The sequence below is a fragment of the Lactuca saligna genome, chromosome 4 (assembly GCF_052625555.1).
Source record: "Lactuca saligna cultivar CGN05327 chromosome 4, ASM5262555v1, whole genome shotgun sequence".
NCBI lineage: Eukaryota > Viridiplantae > Streptophyta > Magnoliopsida > Asterales > Asteraceae > Lactuca > Lactuca saligna.
In genome coordinates this window covers 269,028,325-269,042,069 of record NC_136420.1, presented here as the reverse complement: position 1 = coordinate 269,042,069, position 13,745 = coordinate 269,028,325, and the positions used below count along the sequence as shown (strand labels likewise).

The following is a 13,745-nucleotide window of genomic DNA, read 5'->3' as shown; positions in this document are numbered from 1 at the left end:
AATTCTCGACCGATCTTAAATTTAACAGTACGAGGCGTTTAGATTGTTAAATGACCGTGAAGAATTCGTAACTCCTTCATACGGACTCTGTTTTCGTCTGTCTTTTTACTGTTAAGTTCCTATTAATGAGATCTTCAACTCTCATTTAACTCACCTAAGCCAAAAACCACTCGAACTAAAATTCGAGTTTCGGGTCGTGCACTGCTAAGCCGAATCTTAGAAAAATCATAATTTCTTCATACGAAGTTAGATTTGGGCTTTTTTTATGGATTTTCTCGGTTTAACATATTATACGACTTTCGTTTAGATCACTAAGGCTAAAAAGTCCTCCATCGTAAAATCACTATTTACGCTTCCTGGTGTCGTGCCGGTTCCATCGCGAAACTTCGACGGGTCATAACTTCTTCGTTATAACTCGGATTTTGACGCTGTTTATATGTACGGAAACCTTGTGACATATACTACAACTTGGTTAAGATTATTTATTCCAAATAATATTTTGCTGAAAAGTCATTTTCGACCCCTATTATCTCTAAATTTACTAGCCCGGATCTACGGGCGTTACAAGAAAACCCTCGACAAAGTGTTTAGTTTTAAAAACCCTAATTTCCACTGACCATTTTGATTTTAAGAGTGATTACATGGCAGACGTGTGGTTAATGCCATGTAATCATACATAATTGGGTTTAATAGCCACATATACATACCTAATTTCCACATCACCCGTTTTTTTATTTTTAATTATAAAATACCGGGATTACCTCTTGTATCCGATTGCCAATAGTAAAATATATACACGAAACACATATTAATGATATTTTTTATACAAGAAAATGAATGATATGTTTTAAAAAAGGATAAAAAATAATTACCCTTACAAATCATTTCCCTTTACCCAAAAATATATTTGAAAATTGGCAAAGAAGGGATTAAAAATACAATTATCCAATTAGTATACCTACCCCCATCCCACCCATTCCACCCCACCCGACCCTACTCCTCCCCAATCTTGACCTGCGTCATCGACTGCTTTTCGATTATCCTAAGCTCTCCTCTTATTCCGAGCTGCTCCAAAACGCTGCTGCAGTGTTCCTGATATGCAATAATCATAAGCTCAGCTAAAAGCTGTTTGGGGGGGTTTTTGTTTCAGGTCATTTACTCGAATGACGATCATGGGTTGTTGCGTTCTCTCTCGTGACACATCGGATCGTTTCTCCGACCGATGCTTCAACATCTTCCCCTGTCTCTCCGATCCCGGTAATACTCATACCTCCTTTCATACATTCAACTGTTCAAATTTAATTTGTGGTAATTCTGATCGCAGTTAGAAGATCTACGTTGTGTATGAAACTGGCGTTGGTGATGCTTCATGTAATCTTCGTTGGTTTTCTTTTCATATTGGATGAAGATTTGATAGAGAAATCAAAACAACAGCCTTGGTAAGCAGAGACGGATTCACTGGGGTACACACTTTTATACTATAACCTAAGTAAGGATCATTTGGTATTTTGCATATGATTTCAGCTGTTTAGGGCTTCGAAAACCAAAATTGTTGTTACTGATTTTGTGAAGATTGTATGTGATAATTAGGGGCTTACTGATTCGCTTTGTTTCGACTTTATCTACATGTTTGTTTCATTAGAGTTTGAAAGATTAAAAGCTTAACATTCTCAACATATCTTTCGATTCTCTTCACTTGTTTCATTATTCTTCATGTTATTAACAACTCACCTCAACTCAAACCTCTTTTCTACAGGTACACATCCATGTATATGTTGCTGGTTGTTGTTACATTAGTTCAGTATTTCTTTACATCTGGTTCTTCTCCAGGGTATGTGATGATAAACTTATATTATGTATTTAATAATTAATACTTTAATATACAATCTTATCCTTCTGTATAACAATTATATACATGCTCAGGTATGTGCTTGATGCAATGAGAGAATATGCTAAAACAGAAGCCTCATTAAGAGCATCAGAAATCTCAAAGTAAGCACTTATTCCAACTTTAAGGAAGGGTTAGATTCAAGAAACAGCAAAGTAATTTCATTGAATTGTTGAATTATGAATGCATGACAAATTGACAATATGTCAATATCTAATTGTGGTATCTTTCTTTGTTTATTGATGATGTTAAATGATCAAGCAAAGACAACCTGCTTCAAGCAAAAATGGGAGTGTAGTTGTGACTATTGACAACAACCAATTTGGAGAAAATCTTTTAGGGAATAACCCGATGAATTGGACAAAAATGGTGATGGAAATGTATCCACCTGGAACATCTGTAAGGTATAAGAAATTAAGAATCTGAATTCTCATCTAATTCATCTTGTCATGCATTTGTGCAAAAGACGTGAATGCCCTTCTTATTCTCATATTCAAAAAGCCCTAGAAAGCTTGTTCCTCATTTGCTTAAAAGAAAAGTTTGTTCTTTTTCTAATGATCTAAAAGCGGAAAACATGGAAATTTCCAATTTAGTCCCTCAACCAAAATTAGTAAGTGAACCAATTACTAACATCTTCTGTTTATTTCAGGACTTACACATGTTCATACTGTAGTGTTGTGCAGGTATCTCTCTTTTTTGCATCTTAATTTCATATGACCTAATTGTTTTTTTTAATGAAACTTCAATTGTTGACTAAAATAAAATTCTTGAAAAAAAAAATTGTAACTTTATTGCAGCCTCCAAGAGCAAAACATTGCCATGATTGTGACAGATGTGTTCTTCAATTTGATCATCATTGTGTTTGGCTAGGAACATGTATTGGCCAAGGCAACCACTGTAGATTTTGGTCTGTAATTCTAGTTTTTACATGTTTAATGCAAGAAATAGCAACATACTTTCATTTATTTTTTTACAATTATTTATTTTTGGGTTTATATAATTGACAGGTGGTATATTCTTGAAGAAACAGCCTTAAGTATTTGGACAGGTGTTTTGTATATTAAGTACTTACAAACTCACATAGAAAAGGCTTGGTATGTTTTCCTTTTATTTAACCACATTTACTTCTTAAAAAAAGTAGATGAAAAAAAAAATCTCCTAAAAAATATAGATTTATGTTGTTCAATGTTTTATGTTCATTGTTTTTAAATTTCAGGTTGGTAGATGTGATCATGATTATGCTGTTGTCTATCTTGTCAATTGCATTGATATTCCTTCTTCTTCTCCTTCTATTCCATAGGTGAGTTAATCTCTTCAAAGCTTAATGCAAGAAAAGAAATAGCAACAAAAGACGAGAATACCCTCCATCATTGGAAATAATAAAAAAAAGCTAATTTGTTTTTTTTTTTTTTTTTAATCTTTTTAGTTATCTAGTTGTGACAAATCAAACCACATATGAGTTGGTGAGACGAAGGCGTATACCATATATGAGGTTAGTCCGTTACATTATTATTATTATTAATATTATTATTATTATTTGGTAAAGTGAAAAATGGGGGCAAAGTTGTGAAAAGGTTAGCACTTAGGCTCTGTTTGACACGCCACAGCTAGTTGATAAGCTAGCTTATTTTTCAAGTTTTTTTATGTTGTCGTGTTTAGTAAGCCAAAAAGTAGCTTATAAGCTAGCTTTTTTAAAAGCTACTTAGACTAGCTTTTTAGGAGCTTTTTTAAAATTTTCCAAATACACCCCTTAATTAATTATAGAAATGCATACTCTTACATGTCATTTTATGTAATTTTATATATTTCAGCTAGCTTTTCAGCTAATTTTACCAAACGTTATTTTTTATCAGCTAGCTTTTATCAGTTCGTTTTTTATTTAACAGCTAGCTTTTCAACTATCAGCTAACAGTTAGCTTTTCAGCTAATACGCCAAACATAGCCTTAGGCTATGTTTCGCTTATTACCTGAAAAGCTAGCTGTTAGCTGATAGTTGAAGCTATCTGTTAAAAAATGGTATTTGGTAAAAGTAGCTGAAAGATATAAAATGACATTTAAGAGAATGTGTTTCTATAATTAATTAAAGGGTATATTTGGAAAATTTTAAAAAAGCTTACTACTCTAAGTAGCTTTTTAAAAAACTGGTTTATAAGCTACTTTTTGGCCTGCAAAACATGACAACTTAAAAAAGCTTAAAAAATAAACTAGCTGTGGCGCACCAAACAGTCTTAATGGGTGAAGCTTCATTTCCTCTAGCTTTATTAATTCGTTCTTTTTGAATCATGTCAAATCAGTATTAAGTCCATTAAGTAAAAAAGAAACAGAATCTGACAATTTTATGAATTAAAATGTAGGGCGATTCCCGAAAGAGTATATCCATTTAGTAAAGGTGCATGTCGAAATTTATACAACTTTTGTTGTGCAAGAACAAGTGTATATGCAATGGAACAACTACCAAATGCACTTGAGCTAGAGCAAAAATCGGTACCATATACGTGTTTTGATGTTATGAAATGTAGATGTTGTTGTTGAAAGTGTTGTTACTTGTGTGCATGTAGCAAATTTTTCAAAAAAAAAAAAAAAAAAAAAAAAAAAACAAGTTTGTAGTATTGATCATTTGATAATGTTGTTTGTTTTTGCTTGATTGAGAAAGGAAGTGAAATGTAGCGGCGTTATATTTGGATTTGATTAGTTGTAATATGTTTGTGATATAATTTTTGGTTAGGAAAGTATTTTGCTTAAAGTGATAATTGAAATAAAGTGTGTTGTTATATATTTTAGTGAAAAATATAAAAAAGAAACACTAGGCTAATATTGTAAACAGGGTGTGCTTTTATTATTTCATCGTCTTTTCCATTGAGCAATTGTGATTTATTGATTTAACCACTAGGCTAATACTGTAAATAAATAATAGTTTGATGGCTAATTCAATAATAAAATGGTGAAATTTTAATGAGGGACATCTTTTACATGTTTGTTTTGTATGTGACATCCATAAAATTTACATGTGGGAATGCATACCGCATCTTTAATTATATTCAACGAGCAAAAAATAAATCTTGAAGTTTACTTGTTGATGTACCTCTACGACCGCGATAAACAGAGATAACCACCTGCATTTGAGTTTTTCCATTTTTTCTCCTTTCTTTATTTTTTTTGGCTGGCATTATATTTTTGGAAGTGTAGATACATTTTCTATATTTTGATATTTTATTTACCATAATGTAACCAAGTCAGAACCTCGTATTTTGAGCTCAATCTATTATTTGTTCGATTGAATACTTGAAAATGATTTTTATTTTGAAACTGCTAAATTTACTGATTAATAACTATACTAATAAATCTAATTTTTATTAGGGAAATCTTCAGAAAAGTCTTATTATTTTGAAAAATTAGTGATTAAGTCCCAAGTTAATTTTGTTTTTAATATAAAATTCCAACAAACCCGTGAATTTCTCCACTTTAACTTTTTTTGACATGTTCATGATGAGGACAAATCATTAATTTTCCAAAAACAATGAGATTTTTTTTACATATTTTCTCAAAATTTATATATGCAATATAAATGCATTTTTATGTATTTATGTCTTTTTAAGTATTTTTTATTTATTTGTGTATTTTTTTTATGTTTTTTATTTACTTTTTTTTTTTTATGTTGTTTATGTATTTAAAATGTATAAATATATATTTTACGTATTTATATGAATTTTTAAGTATTTTTACATACTTTTATGTGTTTTGATACATTTTTTCCCGTATTTATTATTTTTTAAAAGTATTTTTTTTTACGTATGTTTAAGTATTTTGGAATGTTGTTTTTACATATTTATGTATTTTTACTTATAGTTTCATTGTAAGCCAATTATTAGACCTTGTAAATAAAGGAAAAAAAACACTCTAGCACTTTAAAAAAAACATTTTTCAAAGACAGACATTAGCAATTAACGCCATTTTTGTAGGTAAATTCTTCTGTTTTTTTTATTGACTTCAGTTTTTGGATGAATAAAGTTTACGAATACTCTTTATTATTAACGACAAAGACATTCATAAACTTTGTATATCTACAAACTGAATTCAAGAAAAAATGAAAATTTTTACTAGCAAAAATGGTGTTGACTACTAATGATCATCTTTGATAATGTTTATTCATTTACAAGGTTTAATAGTTAGCTTACAATGAAACTTGAAATAAAAAATATATATAAATACACATAAAATTTTTGAAAATACTTAAAAATTACATATACATATGTAAAAAAAATATGCTTATACATTTAAAATTCATAAAATTATGTAAAAAAACTATATAAAAAGTTTTAAAAATACATAAATATGTGAAAATTTTACCAAAATTTATAAAAGAAAGTAAAAAGTTATATAAATACTTAAAAAATATATATACAAAACTTTAAAAAAACATAAACACATTATATATATATATATATATATATATATATATATATATATATATATATATATATATATATATATATATATATATATATATATATATAGGTTCAGGTTCATTTGAGACCATTCTAATTTTGTGAAACCGTGAGACTAAATCTAAAAATAATTTTAAAATGGAAAAATCCAAAAATTCTTTTTTTAAATATTATTTTCGGAACTTGAATTAACTAAAAAAATATAAAAAATATAAAAAAAATTGAAAAAAATAAAAAAAATTCCGTTTTTTTTTTGAAAAATACGTGAAATATTCTAAATAGAATATTACACTGACATATTCTAAAAAATAATTTTAAAATGCAAAAGAAATGGAAAAATCTAAAAATTCTTTTTTTAAATATTATTTTCGGAGCTTGAATTAACTAAAAAAAAATAAAAAAAAATTCTATTTTTTTTGAAAAATACGTGAAATATTCTAAATAGAATATTATACTGTACATATTCTAAAAATAATTTTAAAATGCAAAATAAATGGAAAAATCAAAAAATTCTTTTTTTAAATATTATTTTCGGAACATGAATTAAATAAAAATAAATAAAAAAACAAAAAAAAAATAAAAAAAAAAAAAAAATAAAAACATGCGTCTCACGGTCTCACAAAATATAGGTGGTCTCAAATGAACCTAACCCTATATATATATATATATATATATATATATATATATATATATATATATATATATATATATATATACACACACACACACACACGTAAAAATATTAAAAAAATCATAATAAAAAATAAATAGATACATGAAAAATATCAATATACTTAAAAACTCATATAAATATGTAAGAAAATACATTTATACATTTAAAATACATAAAAAAAACTATATAAAAAACTTTTAAAACTTAAATAAATACATAAATACATTAAAAAAATATAAAAATACGTAAAAATATTTAAAAAACTGTGTTTATATATTATAAACAAATTTTGATAAAATCTATAAAAAAAATCTCATTATTTTGGGAAAGTGAAGAAACTTGTCGATTTCTTGTTTTTTTTTTAAAAAAAAAAATTGAGACTTGATCTTCACTTTTCCTAAAATAATGTGATTTTTATGCATTTCCCAACTTTTTAGTTTTTACCATGTTATTTTCAATTTATGATGAATCATTAATGAATAATTTATTTTGTTAACACTATATCGATGTGCATTGCTTGTGAGAATATCGTTAGCCTAATCTATACATATAAATATAAATATATGTGATTTACATAAACAAAAATATTTTATTGGTAACATACCTCACAATTGTAAATACTTTGGTCAGCTCCTTTTGTTAATTATATTATCTTTTTGAATCGGGCACAATAAAAATTTTATTGAAAGAGTCTATTTACAATAAAAAATTTATGCATAATATTTACAAATTATAACCCTTTTAAGTTTTAGCCTTGTTTACTCTATTTTACCCCTATTTATATTGTTAAACCTTATATCTTATGCTAAATTATAAAATATATAATTATATATTGAATTTTAAGAGAGATAAGTTAAAAACTTTTTGTACAAATAAATCATTAATACTTATCAAAAATTGAAAACTTAAATTATGGAAAATTATTAAGAAATTCAATTTGGAGCAAAATAATAATTTTAAAATATTAAATTGATGTATATAAATTAATTTACTTTTTAAATTAGACACCGATAGTAATTAGTTTACATCAAATGTATGAACAAACAATATAAATATAAGGATTAAATATAAATATTTTATTTAAAAATGATAATTTTTTTATTATATATTAACTAATAATAAAATCTAATAATTATTTCTGCATAATTAATTTATTCGCTAGAAAAACTATTTATTATAGCCGCTTTGCGTGGACATACATCTAGAATCATATTAATTATTTAAATACAACACATATTACATTATAGTAACTCTATGTGGAAGGATTTTTATTTCTAATTGAAAAACAAGTAAAAATAAGGTAATTATTTTGGACACCATGAGGTATTTGGGAAAGAGTTCCCCACCCTCTCCTTTGCCTCTACCCAAGAAAACTAAACCGAGATAAGCCAATGCTTGAATGTGAATTATTTATAAAAAATACTCAAATAGGTGTAAGCCCCACGGGAGGTCTTGACACCATACATTCCATTCCCCCTTGCTCCCCATCATCTACCTTGACCTAAGGGTACATGTTCGTTTCCAAAATCAGACTGAATGCAATCGAAGTGATTTAATAGAAACCAAAATTATGGTTTCCAAGAACCAATAACCGGACCATGAGTATGTCAATGGTTCCTAGTTATGGTACAGTTAGTTGGGTTATAGAACAGAATAGTCCGAAAATCGCTAGATAGTCTAAAATGGAACCAATTATGAGTTTGGAACCAAAATAAACAAATTTTGAAGGAATATTTATAATTTGTTTTTATATTTGTATTTACATGTCACTTTATTGATAATAGAACATAGTATCATAAAATACACAACCATATTTTATTAGAAGATTATTTCCAATTATCAATCCCAATATAATAATTAAAAAGATATATATTATAAAAATATTTACAAAGTTGGAACCATTTTCTTGATAAACTTGAAACTTCACAACGTTGATCATCATTCTTTCCACTTAAGAGATAACGATCCAATTCTATCATCATTAAATAACATTTCAGATATGTAAATAACGAAAAAACCCTATTATTTGTCATTACCAAATAATATTTATAAAACTTTGTTTAACAAAAAAAATTGAGACAGCTAAAATCACCTCTCTCTCTCTCTCTCTCTCTCTCTCTCTCTCTCTCACTTGCCACCAGTCTTCCATTTCTTGATCGGAAAGATGGTGACTTTCCGCCTTGGCGGACGCGGATCTCTGGCGGCATGTGGTGGCTGAAATGGCCGACTCATTTGTTGATCTTCATCTCTATGATCCTTGAAATCCGCCAGTGGTTTTATCTCAAATCCTCCTCGAGTAAACCCTCTTGCAACCTGTTATCATCGCATCAAAATCAAATTAGTTATTTTTTCTAATTCAGATATTATATTATCCCCAATTGCTTTCGATTACGCATATACCTTAAGCAAAATCCATACTCTAAGAGAACTACTTAGAATCGCTAATCGTGTCCTCTTTCCCGAAGTCAAATAACTCCCCATATATCGGTCAACCATCAGAACAAATTTCGGCCAAGTTTCAGGTTTTCCAGGATCTGCCCTTTCCATTCTTGCAAGAAATCGACAAATTTCACGTTCGATTTTTGAAAATGAAGTTTCCAAAGCTTCGACTCTTCCAGTTGCATGACAACATGAACATGGCTCACTTATCATAAATGTCACACTAGGTCGCACCTGTTACGAGTTTTAAAAAAAAAAAATTAAATTAAATAACGAATCATATTTTTTTAATTTTATTAAGTTTTGATACATAGTTACATACCCTTTTTCTAGTGATCTCCATGAGCCCATGTCTAGAAAGTTCCGAGACTTTAACCAATGATCGATCTCTCTCAACTGCTTTTTTAACCTCTTCATACACCAATCGTTTATTTGCTGAAAAAAAAAAAAAGTAAAAAAGATATATAGAAAGAGATAAATTAGTTAATTACAGACTTACAATCATCCCACATATCAATGAAATCGACCACAATAATTCCACCAATATCCCTCAATCTTAATTCCCTAGCAATCTGAAACCATATTTTACATAAATATGAATTCTCATCATAATAAAAAGAAATTGACGAAACTGCCCTTGGCTTACTTGTTTAGCAGCTGCAAGATTGACATCAAGAATGGCTTTCTCCTGTGAAGTTCCATGACCAAGCATACATTGTCCTCCATTCACATCAATGGAGACTAAAGCTTCTGTTTGTTCAATTACTAGATAACCTCCATTAGAGAGTGACACCCTACAAAATGTGTTTGTATTTTAAAATCCAATAAATATTTTTTCTTGCATTTAATGTAAGTGATTCTCACCTTTTACTTAACATGTTGTTCAATTCTTCCTCGATGTTGTACTCATCAAAAAGTGGATTCTTTTTAGTGTATAACTCAACACGATTGCAGAGATCAGGAGCTATTTCTTGAAGATAATTTGTAACCTAAATGTGTGCATCACAAATGCAAATAATTTCAAATATTTATTTTTGGGCAATAAGCATTTAAAAGTAATATAATTATACCTCATGATATATCCTTGGAGAATCAACTATCATGTTCTTAACCTGAAGACAGAGACAAATAGAGCATTAATACACACATACAATTGAGGATTGAGGAATAAAAAGATATTTCCGATTTTAACCTTGTGATTAAAATAGTCTTGGACTACTGATAGTGTTTGACCCATGGCTCGATGTAACATAGCAGGAATTGCACCTTCTACACCTTCATCTGCAGCAAGGGCTGCAGATGTTGCTTGTTCAGTGATACCTTTCCACATTAAAAGCAATCCATCAAGATCTTTTTCAAGTTCTTCCATTGTATGACCTGCAGCAACTGTCCTCACTGTAAGACCAAAACCAGGTGGCTGCAATGTCTTTGCTATCACCCTCAATCGAGTTCTCTCCAATCCTGAAATCTTCTTCGAAATCCCAATTCTATCACAACGTGTCAACAAAACCTGAAACATAGTTTTAAATTTTCATTTCAGAAAACATAATCAAGATCTTCATTCACAAGAAGATGAGAAACCATAAGCGAGGTCTCAGGTTCAAACCCTGGCATCACCTCTCTTGATCTGGGAACACTCTGATTTACCTTCCCCCCATGTTGGTTCTGGGACCCATTGGTGGGGTCGCCTAGGGGTGGTGTATACCGTATAGTGTATACCCTTTCTTTCATTGTAAAAAGGGTATACACATGGCGTATACCCTTTTTCAGTATAAAAAAGGGTATACACAAGGGGTATACCCTTTTTACAATGAAAGAAAGGGTATACACTATACGGTATACACCACCCCTAGGCGACCCCACCAACGGGTCCCACAACCAACATTGGGGAAAGTAAATCAGATTGTTCCCAGATCAAGAGAGATGATGCCAGGGTTTGAACCTGAGACCTCACTGATGGATTCTCATCATGTTATTACAATTTACAAGTTAACATCAAATGTAACAACCAAAATAGGAATAACATAGTCACATACCCAAAATCGGCTTCTTAACTTTGGATAAGCGGTCAATGTGGGCCCTTTGGTACCCAAACCCTCTTTGACAACTTGCACAATTATTTTAGTACCCTTTTGAACTTGTGCCCATTTACTTTCATTTGCGCATGGACCCTTGTTACTATCAGTAATCTCAGTCATGGTTTGATGATTTGAATCATGAGAAGTTTCGATTGGTTGAAATATATTCCTTTTTCCGTTAATACACACCACAGAGTTAACCACACCTCCATTCACATCTTCCGGAAAGTCTTCAGGCACATCAAACTCATCATCATCCATGTCATCATCATTCTCCTCAATGTTATCGATAACTTCTTGTTCTTCTGATTTGGGTTTGTTGTTCTCATTAACTCTAGAATGTTCTAGAAGCTCAACAAGCAAAGACCCATCCACGGATCTTGGCTCTTTATGGCGGGAAAATGGAGGAAATATAAAGGGCTCCACATGATGACTTATTCCAACAAGAGAAGCTCTGGGGTGACCTATGTTTACAAATGCTCCTCCCATGTTTGGAACTAGTTTTGTGACTACTCCTATATATACACTATCACAATGAACATTGTTTTTTATAGGTTCTAGTAATATTTCAACCAGTTTTTCATCTTCCATTACAGCAACCCTTTGCATTGTACATAAAGATGAGTTTATCAATATAACTGTATCAACAGATACCCCTTGTTGTGTACCTTGCATACCTACCCTACCCTCATCATCAAGAAACAATCTTTTTGGTATTTCCTCAAGCTCATTAACAGGTTTCTCACTTTCTTTCTCATTTCCAACAGATACCCGTGTCAATTTATCAAATATTTTTTCAATTCTTGGACTTTGATCCTTTGGCTTGATGTTTTTTTCCACATTGTTTTCTAAAGATACATCAATGGTGGGAGCCTTGATAGATAACCATGGCTCTTCAACAGGGTACTCTCTTTCTGATATATTATTTTCACATGTTGAATCATTGGAAGAATCTATTTGTCTATCATATTGGGAAAAGATGGAAGCTTCTAGAAGCCAGGGTTCCTCTACAGGCTGATAACATCTGCTGTATGGTTCATAAAGTTCAGAACTGAAATCATCCTCAAAATCAAGATCACCCAACAATTGTTTTGAAACCACAAAGTCACTTCCGGAATTTTCCAATTGTTTTGCTTCATCTGTCAAATCACTGGAAGCATTTGAGTTTTCAGAAGCATATAAACAAGTAAAGTTTATAGGAACATTGTCATATGGATTTATTATACCTTTAGCTTTAGCAGAAATCAAAGGTTGTCCAGGTAGCCATGTTTCCACCATCCATGACCCAAAGATATTCTGTGAAGGGCTTCTGCTACAAGATCTAGTCAATGATCTTCTCACCAAAATCTTTCTGCTCTTTCTACTACTAACTAAATGCAGTGAAAGAGAAACTTCACCTCTTAACATCCACAAGGTTTCACATAAGGATTGCATACCTCCCTTGATAAAACACCTACACACAAAACTTCCTCGACCATGTATCTGCTAGAATCAAACTAACCACATCAAGGTTTATTATAATAATCATTCAGTGGCTAAATCGATAGAAATTTATAGTTCAAGGTCGAAATGTTGTATAGATTTCTACTTTGTACTTCAATCAGGTACAAAAATTATATAATGTTAGTGCTAAACTTTAGAACATAACCCATATGAGTTTTGCATTTGGAGAATACAAAAGGGCAGTGTCAAAATCCAAAACTGTGTCTAGTTTCGGGAACTTAGGGGTAATTGATTGAATTCTTAATTCACGCATGTAGATATGAGCTTGCAAGATGACGAAATTAAGCTTCGCATTTCTACAAACAGTTGGTGTGCAACCATGGGTACTGAAGCTGAACTAATAAAAACAGCTAAACGAAGTACGTTAATACACATTAATCAAAAAAAGATTCACGGAATTGGCATTAGACAAAAACCAATAGAAATTCAAAGATTGTTGTGTAATAACAGATAGATTCAGACATCAAAACCCGGAGAAAGATAGAGCGAGAGAGAAAACGAAGAAGATGCAGTTATGAATAAGAAGAAATGAAGGGTAGAGAGAGAGCATACGTGGTGGGGTTCTGCAAAAAGAAGTGAAAAAGTGAAGCAGGTTGAAACGGCTAGCTAGCTTGCCTCCACGAAGATAAGGAAGACGCGAGGGGTCAAATTCCGTGAAGTTTTTTGTAGGAGGTCAGATGACACATAGAAACTGTATACAACGAGAGTGAAATTGAAAA

At 30.5% G+C, this 13,745-nt stretch overlaps 2 protein-coding genes across 5 annotated transcripts; one reads left to right on the top strand and one right to left on the bottom strand.

Moving 5' to 3' along the window:
• The first annotated feature begins 977 nt into the window (after positions 1 to 977).
• On the top strand, positions 978 to 4,631 carry LOC145043596 (protein S-acyltransferase 10-like). Its single transcript, XM_078992300.1, has 11 exons — positions 978 to 1,257; positions 1,325 to 1,439; positions 1,757 to 1,831; positions 1,924 to 1,992; positions 2,155 to 2,292; positions 2,538 to 2,571; positions 2,686 to 2,795; positions 2,896 to 2,982; positions 3,105 to 3,188; positions 3,315 to 3,380; positions 4,243 to 4,631. The coding sequence occupies exons 1-11, from the start codon at positions 1,164 to 1,166 to the stop codon at positions 4,418 to 4,420; spliced, it is 1,050 nt and encodes a 349-aa protein (XP_078848426.1). The 5' UTR covers positions 978 to 1,163; the 3' UTR covers positions 4,421 to 4,631.
• Positions 4,632 to 9,012: 4,381 nt separating this feature from the next.
• Positions 9,013 to 13,745, bottom strand: RNEE/G (RNAse E/G-like protein). Of its 4 annotated transcripts, none has more exons than XM_078992297.1 (11): positions 13,579 to 13,745; positions 12,750 to 13,019; positions 11,482 to 12,662; positions 10,638 to 10,955; positions 10,516 to 10,557; positions 10,310 to 10,434; positions 10,092 to 10,239; positions 9,945 to 10,017; positions 9,768 to 9,880; positions 9,407 to 9,679; positions 9,013 to 9,319 (listed from the first exon to the last, which is right to left on the bottom strand). In XM_078992297.1, exons 2-11 carry the CDS (start codon positions 12,955 to 12,957, stop codon positions 9,134 to 9,136), a joined length of 2,667 nt encoding a protein of 888 aa, XP_078848423.1. In that variant the 5' UTR covers positions 12,958 to 13,019; positions 13,579 to 13,745; the 3' UTR covers positions 9,013 to 9,133. The 4 variants fall into 4 exon arrangements, with proteins under 4 accessions (XP_078848423.1, XP_078848424.1, XP_078848422.1 ...); XM_078992298.1 differs by having other exon boundaries at positions 12,750 to 13,008; XM_078992296.1 differs by having other exon boundaries at positions 12,750 to 13,005.